General features: G+C 39.1%; 1 protein-coding gene and 2 long non-coding RNA genes across 3 annotated transcripts; all 3 read right to left on the minus strand.

The window, feature by feature from the left end:
* Positions 1-1,224: 1,224 nt before the first annotated feature.
* On the minus strand, positions 1,225-3,233 carry LOC119722238 (mitochondrial uncoupling protein 2-like). The gene is made up of 2 exons (XM_038192284.1): positions 3,108-3,233; positions 1,225-1,518 (listed from the first exon to the last, which is right to left on the minus strand). The coding sequence occupies exons 1-2, from the start codon at positions 3,231-3,233 to the stop codon at positions 1,225-1,227; spliced, it is 420 nt and encodes a 139-aa protein (XP_038048212.1).
* A 56-nt stretch (positions 3,234-3,289) lies between these two features.
* LOC119721947 lies at positions 3,290-11,935 on the minus strand. Its single transcript, XR_005270352.1, has 3 exons — positions 11,531-11,935; positions 4,790-5,020; positions 3,290-3,475 (listed from the first exon to the last, which is right to left on the minus strand). It is a non-coding gene; the product is annotated as an uncharacterized LOC119721947 (long non-coding RNA).
* Positions 11,936-13,902: 1,967 nt separating this feature from the next.
* Positions 13,903-21,119, minus strand: LOC119721948. The gene is made up of 2 exons (XR_005270353.1): positions 20,988-21,119; positions 13,903-18,156 (listed from the first exon to the last, which is right to left on the minus strand). It is a non-coding gene; the product is annotated as an uncharacterized LOC119721948 (long non-coding RNA).
* Positions 21,120-21,426: the final 307 nt, after the last annotated feature.

Raw genomic sequence — 21,426 nt, forward strand, 5'->3', positions numbered from 1 at the left:
TTTAAGAGAAACACGAGGAGAAATTGCTAAGCGCCAAACAAAACATGCCAGTAATTCCATTGGCCCCTATCGACTGTACATGGCCCCAACAATTCCACGTGCTTCCATGCATACAAGCACGGTGCGTTTCATATTCCCTGCCGTTCGTTTCAGGCAGTGTCACATTGTCACGCAGCAATTTCCACTCGACTTTTCAAACTGCATCAATGTTCATAAACCGTTGTTTTTGGTGTTGAATGATTTACAGTCTTGGTAGCAAACGGGGTATCAAAATGTAGCTAACAACATTCCCAAAGGTCTATATCAATGACGTTATCATAGACGATCAGATTCAAATTGTGACCCCTCCAATGAGTGTGGACTTTCTTTTGTTGCGGTGTTTATTTTGGCATTTAGTATTCTTACTTCAAAATACCCTTTTTGAAATATACAAGTAGATCTCCCAAAATTAAATAATAAGTTGATTCTTTTGCCATGTTTCATTTACATTTATTTCACTCTCATGTTAAAACCTTTGGCATTTTGTAAGTACCCTTGTCTGACCATTAAATTTGTCAATTTGAAGTGTCTTCCTTGGAAAAATGTGCTGAAAAGAAAAAAAAAGAGTTCAATTGAAAATATAGCTGAACACAAGAATACAAAAACAGGTTTATCAAAATCCTATATCTTCACCACAATGCGCTGTCATTGGTCAATTATAAACTTGACTACCTCCATAGTTCCAATACGACATAATTTTTTACTTTTTCTAAGCAGTGGATTAGTTGTTGAGGTTGGCATGAAATATCATATTCACTGAAAATGTGTGGATACACATATGTATGGTTAATGAACGAAGACCTTTTTCTTGAGTCTCCATAAATGAATGGATGTACACATGTATGTTACAAGCCGACATTTTCTGTAGCAATGGATTTCGCAATGTCTTCAGACACGCATAGCTGAAAGTATGTCTCGTTAATTTACAGGAGACAAAAAAAGATGCTCAAAGCACGCCATCTGATGATTAAGTTACAATTTTCTGTAATGTTGACAGATCAATTTCAGTTCTTTCAATATGAATCTTGGAGCCAATGCACAGGAATTACGCATCACCAGGCACATCAATTTCGATTTGGAAATCGGTCACACAGAACTCAAGCTTGGATCACTGCACCGTCGGTCACTGAGGCAATGTCTCCATGATTGGAAAAGCGTGGTATTGGAAAAGCGTGGTGTTGGAAATCAAGCGCAATGATGACAGAGAACAAGGACTAGAATAAACCCACCGGAGTTGCCGAAGTGTCTACCTGTGTACAACTGCTTCACTGAATCGTACAGTCCGATCCGGACCGATGCGAAGCACATTTGCCGCTGCAGTCCGGGTACCAGACCGTTGTACAGGCTGCGAGGCCCCTCCTGTCGTATGATGGTGGTGATAGTGCCGAAGATTCCACGGTACTTGAATTTAGCTTTCTCTTCTTTGGCTTTGGAAAAGGAGAAACCCTGCTTCTGAGCCGAAGAACTCTCACCTTGAATCTTATAAAATCATAGAAAAAGAAAATGTCATTATAAAAAGATTTAATTTTTGTTGAGAGGGAGTTGCATTATATATCTCTTCCTGACTTGTTGGATTGAGTGGGACATGCATACGTACAGTGAAAATAGATGTTGTGTGTATTTTGGAGGTGAGAGGCAGGATGGTCATAGTACACAAATATTGAGCAGCTCAGAGTAAAATGGAAGGAATATTATCGCAAGGTAAAATCTAGACTTTTCCATTTCACAAGGGAAAGCTGAGTGAACTGGAAAGTCCAGATTTTACGGAGCGATAAAATTCCTCCCATTTCACAATTTAAAGCCAGTCAATATTTGTTTTATATAACTGACATACAGATCCTTGTCATTTGATATATTTGAACTTTTATTTCAATACAAAATTGGTGGGACTTGTACTTCTCTCTTACACACCACCCCTTCACGAAAATGTTTGAACCCAACGCTATAGCGCTGGCTCTTCGGAACAATACGCGCTACGCGCAACACTGATTGTTATACCTCTGTCTTGAATACTGTATTTTCATTGACCTAGAACAATCATGTGTTTAGTTTATAAAAAGTCATAGCACGCTCCCTGTGGATATCCCCACAGGGAGTGTGCTATGACTTTTGTGCGTACGGTACGTACACATACGTGTTTCACACGTAAAACGCAGTGAACTTGGAAACTATAAGCTGTTTCGAGCACGCGACATGCATGTGAGTTGACGTTCAGTTGTTCATTGTCATGATTGTTGTGTTTACTGCTGTTTGTTTTCGTGGGCGCATAGCACCCTTGGCTTCGTCTCAGGTGCTATGCGCCCCTCGGGTTTTCAAAATGTCATATTCCACATCACACCAGTCAACAATTGTTAAATGCGCACACCAGCATGCATTTGCACACAAATACTTTGTCATGGAACAAGAATTATCCTAACTGTTGAATAGTATTTCCCATTCCCATTAAGTTATGTTATACACATATTACTATACCTCATACATATTTGTGATTAAGAGCCAATTCTCACTGGGTCCACTCCATTCACCATCACGTACTGGATGCTATTTTTGCTGTTTAAAAAGGGCACACGCGAGTATTCACACATGGTTAAATACGCCTATGTAGTAGACTGTCGCACGGGTTATCTGTGGGACAGTTTACTTTGTATGCGCATTACAATGCAATCGTGGAACTGTTGCACGGGTGTACGCACGTGCGAACCTTGCCCTAGCTGGCTACATAAATATGATGGCTACACATAATGTTAATTAGCGTTTTCCAGGAGTTACTGTATTGCAAAAGAACTGAACAAGTTTCTCCAAAGATTTTATGCCCACGAGGTGCGTACTGAAATGGGAACATTCAGCAACTGAATATGTATGAGGTATAGTAAAACAAATGTATTAAACACGGTTAAGTTCGGGTAGATAATCGATATTAGCTTCCCTTGACATTGGAAGTTGACAAACTAGTTCCCTCTTTGTCAACTACCAATACCTCGGGAGCTAATATCGACTGTCCACCCTCAGACCATGTTATATTTGTATACCATGTAACAAACTGCAAGACAATGTTTTTACAATCTCACCTGTAGTCGTACTTTTGCTGTGTCCAAGGGAAACGTTCCTGCGTCAGCAATACATGCTGCCAGGCCGGCACTGATAAATTTCATACCCAATGTGGGTGGTATCTCGGTAGGTTGAAACCCAACCATTTTGATTGAGGAATAACACCCCAAAACAAAAACCCAACCGTTTTATTTTTGAAATTTCAAAAAAAGATTATACGCTCAAAGCTCCCTTCACTTATAAAAAAACAACAACCAGGATTTTACATATGCTCAGAAAAGACCCAAATCTGATCAATATTTCTAGGCATGAGAAATTGCCTCACAAAATTTATATTTTCTGGTACAAAAGTTTGGTATTGCACGGATTTCAGGCACGAAGCTTTGTCCTGCAGAGTAAAAAGAAAGACATTAGCTAATATTAGAATAAGTTTTTCTGTTTAGAAATGAGCAGAATGCTTTACATAAATGTATGATATTTCTGGATATTTGATTATTCTTTAGATTCAAGAGATGTCAAATTTTTATGAATAAATCTGTTAGAAAATAATGCTTACATACATACAGCTTGTCCCACAAAGACCTAACAGTCGAAAACCAATTAACCCTAACTCCCTAGGCACTTTTGCAAGGATGTAACCTCAATCCTGCAAAATCTTCCAACTGCCTCCATTTAAAAACAGAATATAGCCTCAATACTGCAAAATCCTCTGTTATTTCTTGAATGTGGTTCTTAGAGGGGTGACCACTGCCTCAATCCTGCAAAATCCTCTGACAATCACTGTCAATTTGTTGAGAGTTGACAGCCAGTGACATCCTGGAGCAGGATTGCAAGTATAATCTAGGCCTAAATGTATGCACGGCTGAGCATAAACAACACAAGGTCCGGCTCAAGAACTTGACACAGTGCATCCTGCGAAATCAACAACACAATTTTGCCATGTTACCTCAATCCTGCAAAATCCTCCATTTTGCAAAGAGGATTTGGGAGGATTTGGGAGGGTTAGGGTTTTTAATAAAGGTATATTGCATGTGAGTTTTGGAATATTTTCAAATTACCTCTTAAAGTCAGATTTGTCTAATCTACCATACAAACTTTATTTCACTCAAATCGATGCATTGGAACAAACGCAATGCTTCATCGAACCAAAGGGTTGAAAATCGTCTTGGGCCACTTTTCCTTGAAAGTGAGAAAGCGCAGTTAGAGAAACACACAAAAGATGGGTCAAATGTGTTAGTGCAGCTTATCAGTTTATCATTAGGACAAAGGATTTTTTTGGAAGACCAGGAGATATAAATAAAAAAAGTGGCCCAAGTGGTTTTTCAAGTCCCGTATTGTGATTGCTGTATCTTTTAAACAAAACATCCTAATGAGACCAACTAAAAAACATTTGGAAGACCAATTATTTTACTCAGCAATACATAAGATACGATTTTGAATACTACCCCCACTTTTCTGAAAACATGCCCGATTCAACCGTTAGATTTTTTGCGGGACCTGTATATCTTGCAGAAAAATTTAAACGTTTGATTTTAATAGGCCTAATTGATTGAAAAAAGAGTAACAGTAATAATATTTACAGAAATTTAGAAGAAAAAAAAAAGTGAAAACAGGAATGGTCAGTATCAGTATACATATAAAAAAGAAAAAAAGAAGAAGCAAACTTTGAAGGAATTATTATGAAAATAAGGGTATTACCTACCAAATATACAAAGGTAAAAATCTATATACAGATGAGGTACACCGTCACACTGATGAAGATAACTGCTCACTGTCGACTATTCTCCTGGCAATTACTTTCTGATTCCTGTGACTTTTGATCACTTTGTCTAGAGTTCGTATGGTCAAATTCCTCGCTGCAATTTTGATGTCTCCCCGTCCGTGCCATTGAAGTTGCACTCATATCTTTCCCCAAGCTTGGCTGATGAACGTTCTGAATCAGAAATATCAAAGATGCCCATGTTTAATTACATATCATATCATATCTAGCCATGCATGCACTGTAAACGCGCCATGGTTCATTCGCATCACACTGATCACAGGCTAATTACATCAGGCCACAAAAAATAATAGTTCTGCTTCAGGCTACCTAGCCTACCGGGTATTCTGACAGTACCCTAATTTTTGGGGGGAGGAAAAATGAGGAAAAAACCCTGAAAATCATCAATCACTACCTTTTACCCTTGACTACACGCAGACACCTCCATATGATCATACACATACGATCAAAAATTGCCCCCCAAAATGTGTACTACCCTGTTTTTAAATGCCACGTAATCAGAAGCAGAACTATTTTTTGTTTTTGGCCTCAGCACTAGCCCTGCAGGGAGTCATTTTCCTTTTTTATTAGAAAACAAGATTACTTGGAAGGCTGTGCAGCTATTAAACTATACATGTAGTGATGTACATGTACAATGTACACTAGGCATACATGTATCTTTGCACTAGCTGTATAATCTGCACAATTCATGCAAGGCCATTGACAGGAAGCATTAAGTCTATACTTGTCATATTGTTTAGAGTTCAACCTTATTAAAAATGCTGTTCATTTTTATGTGAAGCCCAACATGCCATAGTGCTGTCAAAATCACCGTTTCACTAACTGCACACGTGTGTGTTCAGCAGTTGGCTGCAATGGTGTATCATTATTGTTGTTCAGAGCAGATTGGCTAAGAGTAGACGGTCCCATGGCATTATACATGACCCAGGTCAAATTGCATCATCTTTCGGCTGTGTTAATGCCTTGCTGCGCGAACCCTTACCCCCTAGGGCCTCTTTGCACTTATGTTCAAATGGAGGATACCAGCAAAATTTTCAGAAAATTGACAGGTGGTAACAACCGTTTTGAGGTGGGCATAATGAGTCCCCCCTTTTTTAAACCACAGTGAGGATTTTGGAGGATTGAGGGTAAGGGTTATCATAACGTGAAAGCTAGTAGCCTGGTACAGGTCAGAGAGTGCGCAATATCACACAATAGAACATTAGTTACAGCTGTGTAATGCATACTGTGCCCACTTCCAGACAAAGCCACAGTACTATGGCACACTGCAGACATGACATGGCTCTTGCATTTTGTCCAACATATTACACTATAATAAGTAAAGCACAGTCATGATGTATCACGTACTGCTTAGCAAAGCCTATTTTGTATTTTGGTTTTCTGGCTTCAGGGTGCCTACGTGAGCCAAATCACAATTTGTGTACCCTCAAAATCTTTGCTATTATTTACAGCATTTTGTGGGCCATGAACTTGAAGGTTTGTAAAAAAGAAGGGCAGAAGCCGTGCCAGTGATATCAAGCTTTTAATTCTCTGTAATTTGGTTGGAATTGGGTCGTTAAAATGGCTCTATTTTGCAACGGAGTGTAGGCATCATTTAGAGGGTGGTCATCTTCGGGTGGCAATTTCTCCCAAAAGTTATCAGATTACCCCCAAAAAATTTAACAGAAACTGAAAGATGATGAAACAAGCTATAATTTGATGAGTGTCTCAAACACCATAGAGAGTTGTGAGTATTTTTTTTTGTTATAATTTTTGGAAGTATGCGTAATTACCATTGGGATTGATTTGCAGGTCTGCACCCTTCAGAAAAACAGGCAACCCGCCTGGCACCCTCCAAAGTGTGAAAATTTAGATGTGTTGATTTTATAAGCCTCTGTACAGATGACCTCACACTTTGTTTATGCGGCTACGAAACCATCGTCCCCACCAGGCTCCCATAAGAAAGCACACATGTAAACTAAGTGTGACATCATCAGTACAGAGGCTTATTATTGTGCTGTAAGTCAACAGAACGCATGTTGCTTATGAAGCATGAACCACTGCTGAGGAATTAATGTTGTGAATTCTTATTCTGGATGAATAGTTGCAAAACAACTGCTATTCCTGCATAATTATTCAAATCCTTTCCCGACTCTAACTTGTATAGAATATGCATGCATCGCTGCATTTCCTTTCAACAAAGACATCAAGTAGTCCTGCTCATTCAGTTGACTATCTATTATTTCCAATACATGTACATGTAGCTGCACGTACTGCACGTACTTTAAATACTCATGCACACACACTGTGATGCATTTCGGGCAGAACAATTTTGCACGTTTGTGAGTCAGACCAAAGTTTGCTGCTGGATAAAAGTTCAAGTACATCTGTGTTCTGTAAAAGCATTTTAAGCTAGTATGTGTCTAGAAGCATCATAAATCTTTAAACCAGGTGTTGAATTAAAAAAAACCATACACATTATTGATGTTCTATTTACAAATAAATTGCATTTTTTTTTATTGGTCAGTGGCCCCGGATTAAAAAGCACTTAAAGGGAATATACAACATTTGCAAACATCGAAAAATAAAACTACCAAGTTTTTGCGAAATACCTTAACAGGATGTTGGTAAATGACAGTCTAAGCATCCTGTAAAATTATGGCACCTGGTATACTGTCATTTTCAAGAAAAGTGGTATTTTTGTATCAATTTCCAACGCTGATCGGCCGATCAGCGTTGGAAACAACTGGCTTTTTTTTCAAATACTGGCCCCACTTGACCATTGCACTTGTTTGCAATCGATTACAAACCTATGAACGGGTACGAGCCAGCTAGACTGGTTCCCTGACCTTACAATTCCCCAATGTATGTAAACTGCTCTGTTTCTTCTTATATGGAGTCAGGGAACCAGACTACAGGAAAATGATCGTTTTTCTTGGTTTTTATAGAATTTTCGAACCCAAAACCTCCAAAAAGTCAGTGTAACTATATTTGCTTTATATTTCCAACCCCCCAATTCCATCCATTTCTAAAAATTACAGCAAAAGCAAATGATGTATATTCCCTTTAAGAATAACAGTCACAACAGAACTCAAGTGACATGGTCACACTCACAGGTATCACCAGAATTTTTTTTCTAGAGGGAGGACAAAGTACTGAATAAGCATGTGGCGCACCAAGAAATCTCTGGCTGTGGACAATTCTAAAAGGTGTTGTTCAAATTATTTACTACTGGTATGCTTGGTAGCATTTTAAGCCCCTTTCCAGCATCTATTTAATTTGTAAATCAACAACACTACTGATTTTCAATGTTCACATCTTATTCCCTCACTCCTTTTTTGGTTCATATCTGATGGGGGAGGCCCCCCCCCCCTCCCACTGCCCATGGACTTCCCACAATTGGCCTTGCCATAAGTTAGTCTGGGTGCAAGATGTTCTTATAGCGGGGTAGTTCACGATAGATGGTACAGCTTTTGTATTCCGTGAAACAGCATGCATGTACATGTTCACATTCACAAACCACTCGGACGTCTTGAGAATTTCGCATTGCAACAGTGTGTGACTTCATGTAAAATAGCAGCACATGCGCATCGGTGGAAACAAAGAGCTGTTACGAAAACTATTAGTCAGGCGACGTACAGTACACGTGCAATTTCTACCAGTTCTGTTGAATCATGGCCACGTCCAAATTGATGGAGAGCAATGATTTTTAGCCTTCCTACTTTGCTGCCAAATTGATTGCTCGTCCACATGGTTGACTTTTTTTATTCAACAGCTCGCTTGCATGCTGTACAGGCATGGTAAACCGGACATGCTTACGTCAAGCGCATAGGCCTATATGCAAATTTATGCACACACAATTCTGTCCGAAATTTCCCAAGCAGAAATACGAAATTCCCAAGACATCCTTTGCAGCCTGTAGCTATTAGCGTGTGTGTTGCGGGTGCCTGCTTCGGTGAATCGCTGCACAGTCCAATAATCCATGCTCGCTGAAACATCGCACCACAAAGACGTCTTGGAATCGAGACTAGCCATAGGTTGGCGGTACATCATGCCAGCAGAAATGTCATGTCTGTCTATCCCTGTTGCACTATCACTGTTGTTAAACCTTGCACTATAGATCCCTATCAATTATCTGCACACATTTACGAACAAATAGCTGATTATAAAAAGATAGCAAACTAATAACAGTACAGCTCATAAACTGCTGCAATTCTGCCAACTGCAATGTACGTTACAGTCTGTATGTTTGCCAGCACCATACTGCTTTTATAGCTTAGATCTGCCTGTATTGCCCTGTGTATTTTATCAATTAAATATTGAATGTTTTGCTGCGCTTGTAAGGATGACCTGAATAGTTGGATGTTAACTTTTTAGCAAACAGCTGTCAGTTAAGCTGTGTCAAATATGGGATCTAGACAAACAGAAACAAATTCACCTGTTGCAGTTTTGCTACCCGCATGTGTATGCGTGCATTTACCAGTGGATAACAGGGACCGTGAGAAATGATACCCTTGAAGGATACAAACACCATTCAGAAAATGTTGCCTAGATGAAATCACCATTTGACAATTCAATATTGTGTTGTGACATGTACCGGCACATTTCTGATACTGATAGTGATGAAAAACAACACAAAATAGTGATTTCATATAGGGGACTTTTCCAAGCCACATACATGTATCCCGTAATAATGTTTAATAATTTAAGAGGGTATTATCAGCATGTAGTTCTATCTACAATACATGTAGCTCTTGCCAGATGATGTTTAAATCTGGTTTCAGAATAAGTGTGATTTATATGCACAACAACTTTAAGTCCAGGGAAAGATTTCAAAAAGGCAACATTCTAAACTACTGCTTTTGAGCTTGAGTCATACATGTACATGTACATTTTAAGAAATTGGAAAAATCTAACTGAGCTGTGGATGAAGCTTCCTGCAAATGATATATTATGAGTGGATCGACCAACAATTCTGTGCTGACCCTGACTTGTATTGTGCACATAGCTTCACAGTCAACATTTCTAGGATAAGACACAGACAACCAGACACAGACCAAATAAATCTGGCATTCAGTCATCATCACAGTACGATATCCATGGTTCAACACTAAATTCAACTTAGACATTAGACTTTTTTTCCCAGAACAATTCAATCATCTGTACAATTTCTTAATTTGAGATCTGTATAAACTAACAATGTGTTAATTTGGGGGGTTGTTTGTTGAATTGAAACCGCCCGCCCGCTTCCTTTTTGGAGGCCGCCTGGATTTTTTTATTATTTTTTATTTTTGAAAAATGCAGTTGAAAAACACCGAAAAAGTCCACAAATTCATCGGGAAATAAATTGTAGACCAATACAAGTCTAAATGACACTGTAAATATGTTCAGTTCTCTTGTCCAACTTATCTTTCATTTTAAAAGTTTCTTTGAACAGTGGAAACACCAACAATTGCAGGAAATTTTAAATGGCGGCCATCTTGAAACAAATAAAAAATAAAAGCCCCGCTTCCTCCTTTTTTTTGAAAACCCGGACGAGAAACATGTTTTTTTTTTTATTCGGCCTTACAGTCACAGCTACATGTATACAATAAAGCGGAAGAGGTGTGTGTATGTGTTCAAGAAATCAGCAATGCGGCAAAAAGCCTCCCCCGCAAAGTGGGAGAAGCTTCACATGCACCTTAAACTTCACCTCAGCGTTAACATCCAGAAGTGGACTTTGCTGAGTACCCGCGTAGATAGATAGATAGATAGAAACCTTGCAAAAAGATAATGCTCAATGTTTATCATTATCATGCTGCATTCTAGATACTGTTACATACACAATAGCCATCAGGCATGCGGCGCGGCGCGTGACTGACAGGTGAACGATCCATGTATCCCATCAGGTATTGCGCGAGAGCATTGTTCATTTGGAACATGGTTGCAATTGAGTTTAACGGCTGCCAAGAAGCCTCCAAATGGAGCTGGAAAAGACACGAAAACTGGAGAGTTGAACACTTGCGCATCAATTTTTATTTGTTATTTACAAGATGAGTGTGTTTTTAAAGCATAAATCAACTATGCACGGCAGTCTGAATGTGAAAATAAATTTGGTAACAAGTGCTAACGTTGTGAGTAAATCTGCTAGTGTGGTCTTTATTTACGGAGGTAGTCCAGTAAATAGGCCACATTTATGGCGTTTTTGTAGTTGCGGACCCCGTTCCTATAGAGAACGAAAATCTACTTTTAAACTTTGGGACTACGTGCACATGTCCAGAGGAAGTGCAGGCACAATTAACTTTAAGCAAGAGAGGAAAAATATGACAATTTATGAGGGACTGGGGTCGGGGAGGTTTAACCAAAAAAGAGAGAATATTTTCACAATTTCATGAATTTTAAGTTTCTAACAATGAATTTCGTTTGAATACCCAGGTTGAGAACAGCATCTAAATACCACACTTCCTATATTGTGCAGGATCCGTATATCCGCATTGCTTAGGCAATATGAAACTTGCAACTTGCAAGTCATGGTTTAGGATTCCGTCCTCCAGCATTAACAATAACATGGTTGACTAGCTAGATAGGCCAAGATCATGCGTTACGCGTTACGAATGTCGAAAAAGCTGGATCATACTGCATTCTTTCCAACAAATCAATGATTTTAGAAAAATTATGTACAAGCATATACACAAAGATATTTACCTCCTCCGTCCTTTGAGTGTTGACAGCAAAATATCAGGGATAAAAAGCTGATTCGTGTCGTTACAGCTGCGTGGACTAGTCGACTGAAAGCTCAGTGATCGATGTGCATGGCGATTGCATGGCGATTGCATAGCATTCTCTCCGCGTTGGTCTCACGTCACGGCCTATGCGTACCGTACAACGCGGGTACCAGTATGTCTGCGGTTCAACAGCTGGCCCGGATACAAGAGGATTTTGGAGGTGTGTCCCCGATTGACCAATCATCGCTCAGGATTTGTGGGCGTTGACGTCACTGTCAACATAATGTCAACACTTCCGGATGTAATCTGCATACAAAAGATAGCCGATACGTAGAAGTGCTTGTTGAAATTTGACTTGTCGTTACAGACTGCAATTTTTTTTTGCAACAGAAATGACTTTTTACAAATTACTGCGATAAAAATCGAATCATATTTTACCGCCGACCAAAGGTTTATATGCGCAGAATTTCGTGAATGGCAATTGGCAAACATTAGGCCTCGTCACACCCCCGCTCACACGATCGTCATAGCTACATCCGAGTGGGGGGTCCAAAAATTGAACAACTCGCGCTCGCCTGACATCGAACCATGCAGGACAATGACAATGCCGATATTTCACAATTGCCACATCTGGAATGATGCAATAACGGAATTTACTTCTTAAATGGCCGACATCATAATATGGTTCGCGTACGATACGAACAGTCATAGTGTTTTTCTTAGTATTACGCCACATATACCCGCGCCGCATGCAAAAAAAATCACATCATGCCTGCTTGTCAGTTCCGTTATTTTTTCCCAAGTAGCTACCAACACATTGCTCAGGCACAAGGGAATTATCCCCTTTAAGCCAATCAAATCCATGAAATTATTTTTAAAAAAATGTAATCCGTTCGTAAATATTCCACTCAGTATATAATAACGTTGCAGCATTTTTTTCAAAACAATTCTCGACATAATACGTTTAATGTGGGTCTAATTGAATACATGTGCTATACATATAATACTTCTTTAATTTGAGGAATTCAAGGTAGATTTTCTTCCATTAAAGAGCTTTGGAAGTATCCTAGTTCAGTAACCAAAAAAGATATTTTGAACTTGGATTTTTCCCCCATAAATTCACATTCCCCATAAAAAAAAGAGACTAGTCATGATTATCCACAAGGTAAAGGTAAAGGCCTCCTTGTTAGACTTCCACGTGGAGTATTCAGGAGGATAACCACCAAGTACCAAGTAGGCCTACCAAGTGAGTCCTTCCTCGAGTCGAGTCACGGATGATTTTGTTTGATCTTTGTGGGTGGGTGGGGTGGGGGGGGGGGCTGCCGAGGGGATTTTCTGAGAGTCACCCATCTTTTTTCCCGCCATTCGTTAATACGCTGTCTAGTCGGAGTATCATCCGTTGTCCAACGGATGATACTCCGACTAGACAGCAAGGGGCTCCCGGAGCCCCTTGCTGGAGGTTACTTCTGAAAGTCAGTTCTTTTCTTCCACATTTTTTTTTGCGGTGGATCAAACATTTTGGGAGAGGGGGCGGGGGAAGGAGTTCGCCACCCCAACCACCCTTCCCCTGAATCTCCTTTAAAAAAAATTCACAGTTTGATATGTGGATTCGGGTTTCTTCAATCATGCACCAAAAGGCAAACATGCCGCCTGCATGGTATCTACCCGATGTTCCCCACTACCGATGTTCCCCGAAATCCTCAGGATTAGGGTTAGGGCTAGGGTATATGGTAGGGATTTCGGGAAACATCGGTATTGGGGAACATAGGCAGGGGTGTGAGTGACCACTGATAAAAATAGCTGAAAACAGCTGAAAAGGGTGTAAAAAAGCTGAACTTTGGAAATTTCATATACTTTTGTTCACAGCAAGTGAGGGGAAAAAGCTGAAATCCAAAACAAAAAAAGCTGAAATCAGCTTTAAAGATTTCACACCCCTGATAGGTATGCACCCGCCTGCATAACCGCGCAGTACTGAGACCCACGTAGATTTAAAAAAAATTATATGAGCGGGTATACCAGCATTCTCAATACATTTCTTCCGTTTTCGCAAGAAAAAGTGGCGGGCGAAAGTAAAATGTTCCTGGTCATTGCCAGTTAAAAAAAAAAATCTCCTGGCTATTTTAAGTGTGATGATAGCATATTTGGGATTTAGCATTGAAATATAATTATACATGTATTAATTTCTTCTGGGAATAACTGGGATTTATAAGCATTACAGCCACGAAATGAGTATTTTGTTTTCGGCACGAAGTACAGTCATCAAGTCTGAAGTGTAATCCATCTAAAAATGGGATTAGCGATTACAGATTCATTTACTTCAACAACTCAAACGCCCATTTCAACACGTGCACGTACCTCAACAAAACTAAATATAGCAGCATACTGCCCATTCGTTTATTTTGTTAAAATGCAATACTGAGAAAGTACGCCCTCAATAATGTCAAATGACAGTACAAGCTTATAAAATCATATTTTCTACAAATATACAATAAATACATTTTAGGTCAATTGTAACTTAGTATTTCTAAGATTTGTTTTATTCTTGCGACATGGTTTCTGAAGAAGTTTCAAACAATTTATGAAGTGCATTTGGGCAATTTAGATTATTTGTTTAATATTTAACCAGTCTTCTTTTGAGAGTAACATTTCCTCGTAGCGCAGTACATTTGACTCAAGCACCGAGGTACCCCAAAAGCGTATTCCACATTTCCACTTTTTGTGATAACGTAGGCCTACGGACGTCGATACAAATGAGTAAATGTACATGTCCTGTGTGCACTTAATTCAATTGGACATGTAAAAACTGTACAAAACATATTTCGCTATATACATTAAATTATACACGTACTTGTGATTATATTACCATAATTTTGTTTTCAGTGAATTGGGGAGGTAATTCAGGGTTATACACAAGTAAAGTGAGAAAAAAAATGTAATTCTTGAGTAAATATAACAAGTAATAAACACCAAATGTAGTAACTATTTGTGAATGAGTATCAATAAAACAGTTACCCAAATCTAAAAATGATTTTTTTAAATCTATTTTGTTTTGCATATGCAGGTGATTACAATTAAGGCCTTCAGAAGTTTCTACTTTAAGACATTTAAATTAAATTGAAAGGATGCGTTTTGCCTTTCTTCCTTTCTAAAACTGTCAGTGCAACAAATAAAAAAAAAGTGAAGTTTTTTTAGTTCTATAATCTCAACTGTTGAATTACCTTTGCCTTAAAATGAACTCACCATGCTATCTGGGTATGGGGCTAGGGGAAAATCTGGTTGCAAAATATAATTGTTCAGCTTTTATATACATGTACATTTCTTCATAAACATTTTCTTAAATCAGTATTTAGACACTTTTGTAAAACAAGCTGCCCGAGTTCTTAGTTCGAATATATATATACAATAAAGTAAAAATACATCTAATCCAAATACATCTAATCCAAATACAACCAAAAAGTGATATACATAAGAAGTAACAGGAGCTATATATAATGTCTCTATCTCCTAAGCAGTGCTTAACCCTTGGAGTCTTTTTAAAATATTTTTTTAGCAGTAGAGGTGTGACCAAAAAGATAAGGCAACTGTACTTTCCAACAGTGAATTTATATACACACACACTGAAAGGTAAAACAAAAATTCTCTTAATATATCTTCTTAGTTATCAGTGTTATTTTTAAAACTGACCAAAAACCTAAAAAGATGTACATGTGAAAAGTTGGAGAAATTGTAAAGAGTTCTGTTAATGTTTAACACTTTGTAACCTTTAGGGGCAATGTCCATGTGATTATAAGAGCTGTGCTGTCATACCCTTTATACTGTCTTTGTATTTTTTTTTCAAATGTTCAACAAAATAATTGACTATAGAGGTTCATCCAGGGCCCACAGGGAGAACAGTTCTTAGATAACTGATGGGGCTACCCTGGTAAAATAAAACAATAAAAGTAAAAAAAAACCAAGATGTGCGAGCTACAATCATTGCCCAGTTTACTCTCAAATAAGTTACAATATATAAAAAAAAATATTTACTAAGTCTCAAATAAAATCTTTGTGATTGTAAAATATTTTTATCAAGAATCATTTCCAGAAATGGCAAAACAAATGGTACCTAACACAATCTTGTTACCTTTTTTTTTTTTACATTTTTTTTTAGAAATCCTAACTCCCTACTTAGTTTTACTAAGTAGAAAACCATGTCCATCAAAATCCATCACTGACTCTGCTTCACCATAATGCTTCAGGACCAAATCCATTGAAATCCACCACTGGTGCTCCTGGATTTTGATGGACTTGTTACACATGGCTTATCTGCCACACTTTCCCAAAATGGGGGGGGGGGGGATGGATTTTGATTGTCTTTTTGGCTCACTTAAAAGTACTCATCAGTTTTGCACTCTATTTTGTATAAAAGAAATTTACATTATGATAATTATTGTACATTAAAATACTGTACAGGCAAAAAACATACATATCTGACCCCCATATTTTCCAAGTGCTTGGGTTTTAAATCAAAACAGCGTGCGTGTGTATATAATGCATTGGTTTGTCTTACTTTCTTTTAGTGTCAAAGAAAACAAGCGCATAAAAAGTTGCAAAGGTTCTAAGTAGTTCAGCTGAATTTCAAATAAATTGAACTACAGTGGAATGTCGCTAAACCGAACACCGCTATACCAAACATTCGGCTATACCAAACATCGTGTTTGGCTCCCGTGTACTGAACACTGTTGTTGAAAAATGTCAACAGAAGAGCGACAAGTGGCTGTTATTTTCCCAAGGAATGGAAGGGGAAAGCCACCCATTGCTGTACAGTGTAGGTAGTAAGCTAAAAAACTATGTAATTGCATGATTCAATAGTCGGCACGTGTTCAAAGTCGTCTTTCAGTAACTACCAGGGCGAGCAGGAAAGCGAGTACCGGAGCACCGGCAGCTTTAAAATCGCTATACCGAACGATCGCTATTACGAACAATTTCTGTGGATCCCGCGATGTCCGTTATAGTGGCGTTCCACTGCATTTGCCCAGGATGCTAAGTGTGCAAAGAGATCCTACACTTACAAAAATACTAGCTACAAACGATCTCAAACATCAAGTTCAGTATTCCAACTGCATGAGCACAAATCATCATTTGACAATTTTCACTTGGGGAAACACAAAGTAATGATTATGAGCATAACGGGTGTCAGCAAAATAAAAAAAAAAATTATAAAAAAAAAGTATGAAAACCATTGGCCGTGTTGCCATTGGACCTTTTTTGGGTAAAACTTACAAAGACTGTTGTCAACTTAACCAAATTAAGTCCAGTGCTGACAGACAGTACACTTCACAAAAATGTCAAGTGACAATTGTCGATTGTAAGTCTTGCGCTTCACAGCAGAATTTTACAGAGCAAATTGGGTTACAGAGAATTACAATGTAGGTTTTACATCACTGAAAAGTCATGTGCCGACGGCCACTACTATGTAAAATTTACGTTGTGATCATATGACCAACTTGTAGACTGCGCTTGATAGATGATATGTACAGCAAATGACGAGATGCTGAGAGAGCATGGTAGGGCATAGTTTACCTAACAAATGACTTTGCGAAGTCCGAAATTAATCTAAGTGAGAATGCACGGAAGTGTAACCACGATAGAATGTTAACAATCATTTGCGGTAACTTTTTACAAACTTGAGTCCACTGCGAACGTGGCATTAGACTGCACGACATTTTACAGTACTTTTTATTCTCTTACTTGTGTGTGAACTGTCTTTTCATCTTCTATTTAAAATTTTGATTGATATTTGTAGCATTATCCCCAATACATGTAGATCTGAGTACACTGCCGTGTTCACCAAGATTAAAATCGTAAAATCTGAATATATGAAAACGTGTGCAGTCATACAACCAAACTGGTTGTAGCAAAACTAGTTCTGCTTATCTTTTTGAGTAACTGCCTTAAACAATGTGTATTTTTAAGTCCAAGTATCCACCAGTATTTGGTGCTCAAGGTGCTCCATCGAGGCACTCAAAACCTTTGTACGGTAAATTTTTCTTGAAAAAAACAAACAAACAAAAACAAAATATATAAACAGACAAGGCATTTTTAGCAGTAATTGTTCTGATTTCCTTTTCATGCTTAATTCACCATAGATCACATTACAGCCTTAAAACAGTACAGTTCTTTCAAAAAACCATGACAAAGGCTTTTTGAAAACTAAAAAAGCCATTTTTTTATAAAATGTTTTACATTGGTATAAAAATGAAAGCGGCCTTTGGCAAAAGCACCTGGATAAATAAAGTTGCACTAATTCCATGTTTAACGCAATATTGACTCGACGTCAATCATATTTGCGGTACTCATCCTCCCCTTAAAAAGGTCTCTTGAAATGGTTGCTTTCACAACTATCCAGCCAATCCCAGGGTTCCATATCATTTATGCGGTTACCGGTAGCGACAGGCTCGCTGGTTCATGTTCCTCCCTGATACTTGGCATCTTAGGAAAGGACTGAGACCTGCGTGCAGGGCTGGCGTACTGTGAGGGTGGTACCCAGGGTATACCATGGTCATCTGTGCCTGGTTGATACAGGCGACGGTAGCTGCCCAGAGATGTGAAACGGGGTTGGAATGCCTGAGAGTACAAAAAAAAAGGAAAATTACATTAAAATGTTGAAATTAGATAAGAGCCACTAAATATGCACTTGATACATTGCCAGAATGAGCTGTTGGTCAAATGAGTGTGTGGCCAGAATAATCTAATTATGTGAAAAGAAGTGGCGGCTAGAATGAACTGTTGGCTTCTTGAACTGACGGCCAAAATGAGCTGATGGCCAGAAAGAACTGGTAGCCAGAATGATCTGGTGACATGAAAAAGCTGTTCATCAGAATGAACTGGTGGCCAGATTGAACTGGCATCGAGAATGAGCTTGGGCCATATTCATGAAATCTTACTAAGCCTAGTTGCTTACTAATAGGCATGTAGTTGCTAACTAAGCCTAGTTGGTAACTAATTGATATTCATGAAACATTGCTAATGCTAGTTTCATTCTAAGTTTCTTACTTAAGTTAGTGTAGATCCAGGGCAACCCCAAGTCACTAGTTAGCAACTATATCATTTTTTGTTGTGCCAGACTTGGCTTTTTAGGTGGTTTTCCCCCTCTGGTTGCCTTCTTGGACTTTCTCATACTTGACAGGAATTCTCTTGACTCGGATTTTAATTTGGATAATCTAATTTTAAATCATCCAATGATCTTTCAACCTGTGGAAATCTTGCATGGTGTTGGCTGAGAAAAGCTGCCCATGCATCTTTCTTTTTTTCTTGTTAGTGTTTGCATCTTTATGCTTAGCATCAATAATAATAATAGTATGTAACTAGTTAGCAAGGTTCTTAGTAAGGTTTCATGAATAATAATTTAGTTGTCAACTCCATAGTAGACCACTAGGCATTTTAGTATCATACTAAGGCCTAGTTGGCTGCTAATTTAGTAAGGTTTCATGAATATGGCCCCTCGTAGCAAGAGAGAACTGGTGGCCAGAATGAAGTGGTTGTCAGAATGAACTGCCGGCCAGAATGAAGTGGCGGTCAGAATGAAGTGGCGGTCAGAATGAAGTGGCGGTCAGAATGAACTGCCGGCCAGAATGAAGTGGCAGTCAGAATGAACTGCCGGCTAGAATGAACTGCCGGCCAGAATGAACTGCCGGCCAGAATGAGTGGCGGTCAGAATGAACTGCCGGCCAGAATGAACTGGTTGCTAGAATGAACTGCTGACCAAAATGAACTGGCAGCCAGAATGAACTGGAGCTGAGCCTGAGCATTAACTGGTGGCCAGAATGAACTGATGGCTAGAATGATGTGGTGGCCAGAATGAACTGGTAGTTACAATGAACTGGTGGCAATCATAAAATCACGGCCAGGAGTAGGGGCAGATTTCATGGCAATTCTTAACAGGTTAGCAGAAGAGTTGTACCAATTATAGCTGAAAATAGACTGATCCATTAAGCTCTGCCCCTCTCTGTTTTGCCCAATCACAGCCGTGATTAATGTCTGGCATGCCTGCACAAAAACTGAAATACATACACATGTGTAAGATGCATGTCCCTGGAACATGCAGTGTGGCATTGAAGAGGCGCACATGTTTTTGCACAAGACTTTTATCATGCTGCCACCATTCCAGTTATGTTCCCCGTCTCCAATAACAGTAATAAATGATAATGTTTGTTGTGCAAAAAGGAACCAGACTATTTTTCCTTCCAGCCTCGCTTTGGTTACTTTGTTTTGAATGGGAAAAATCCAAATGGCCGCAACATGATAATGGTCTATAGGTCTCTCTCAAGTGACGTCATTTCCTACAGACCATGCCACATGCAATCGGCATTTTGAGCCTCAACCTGCAAAACGCGCATCAGCTGCATCGTATTTCGAACACATTTCAACGAGCATGCGTGCTTGGAACATTTCCAACACTGTGCATGCGTGCTTGATTGCATAAAATACGCAGTTTCAGTTCTCCTACAGAGATGGCCGTCTTTGAGAGAGACCTATTGTGCTAATCTTACGCACTTTTTCACAAAATGGATGTGCTAACAGTTGCACACCCGTGGAGATTTCTATTGTTATGGCACAATTCAAAGGTAGAGTACACCATTTGTAATTTGTGCATTATGTTCGTTTGAAGCAACAAAAGTGCTCAAAATCTAAAAATGGGTGCTGAACAACTAACCTGAAGAAGTCTTAGCTCAGTGCATGCAGTATATCCTGAGAAAACAATATTCTACGATCTTGATTTCAAATAAGAAGTTGCCAAGTCATGTTTTGAATTGCGCCCGAATTCAGCGTCTAGGACACGTTCTCATTTAGATGATTGCAGCTATGCGATGTCGGACACTGAACCCACAAATTATCGCAACCGCGCGAGCGTGTGCGTTGTGTCAATGCTTGCGCGCGCTTCGCCGAATTAAAAACGAACTACTAACGGAAATATCCAAAAATGTGTCTTTAGATGCATCGTTGGATATGGCCTTTCTTCATTGTTTCCTTCAAAATGAAAGCTTGCCAGAAAGAATATTTTTCACAGGGAGTTTAGTCCCATTACTAATTTTTAACCAAGCACTTTTTGGATAACTGCAAATGATGGACTATACCTTTAAGCAATTTCTTTCTCTGAGGTAAACAGGATTTTTGCTATTCTTACTGATTAGTCAGACAATTGTGTGCTAAGCAGTGCCATGATTGTGAGCCCCATTTGTTGTCTGTAGTTGTGGCCAGAGTGACAATATTTGTGTCGGGAATGTATAACTAGATAGAAGGTAATTTGTCCTCCCTGCTGGCACAAGATGGCCATTTTGAGCATCAGATTAGCAGGACCATTCTCCCCCAATGACACAGCCACAATTAATGAGTTCCTCCAATAGCCTCTCCCTGAAGACAACCAAGTTCAATTAGAGGTTTTTAAGTGAACTCACCCCATATTGTGTATCACTGGTTAAGAATTCGTCCTGGTTACCATTGCTGTGTCTAGACACGGGATGAAAGACGGCAAGAAGCGTCACAATAGGCACCACTATCTTGAAAAGCTGTAATGGGGAAAAGAAAGAAACATACAAAAACACAGATGAATACAGAAACACTGAGGCACTCAGGTTACACTAGTAAAGTATAAGGCCTGATTTCATGAAGCTAGTATGCAGAAAATAATTACATGGCAAATTATGTAATAAGCCAATATTTAGCGTTACCATAGGGGAGGGGTGGGGTCACCAATGTTGGGACTTATCTCATTCCCTTTGTGGACTGAGGCTCGTGGACTGAAGCAAACCCAATGTATTGTACAATACACGCACAGAGCTATTTACAGTGGCGGATCCAGAGAGGTTCGTGCCGGGGGGGGGGGGGGGGGGGGGG

The sequence above is a fragment of the Patiria miniata genome, unplaced genomic scaffold (genome assembly GCF_015706575.1).
Source record: "Patiria miniata isolate m_02_andy unplaced genomic scaffold, ASM1570657v1 HiC_scaffold_14, whole genome shotgun sequence".
NCBI classification, from domain to species: domain Eukaryota; kingdom Metazoa; phylum Echinodermata; class Asteroidea; order Valvatida; family Asterinidae; genus Patiria; species Patiria miniata.

Excerpts from the sequence above, each read along its gene's own strand:
- LOC119722238 (XM_038192284.1), bottom strand. The coding sequence starts at position 3,233 with ATGGTTGGGTTTCAACCTACCGAGATACCACCCACATTGGGTATGAAA. Across the intron at positions 1,519-3,107 it reads CAGCAAAAGTACGACTACAG|ATTCAAGGTGAGAGTTCTTC; the intron begins GTGAGATTGTAA and ends TGATTTTATAAG.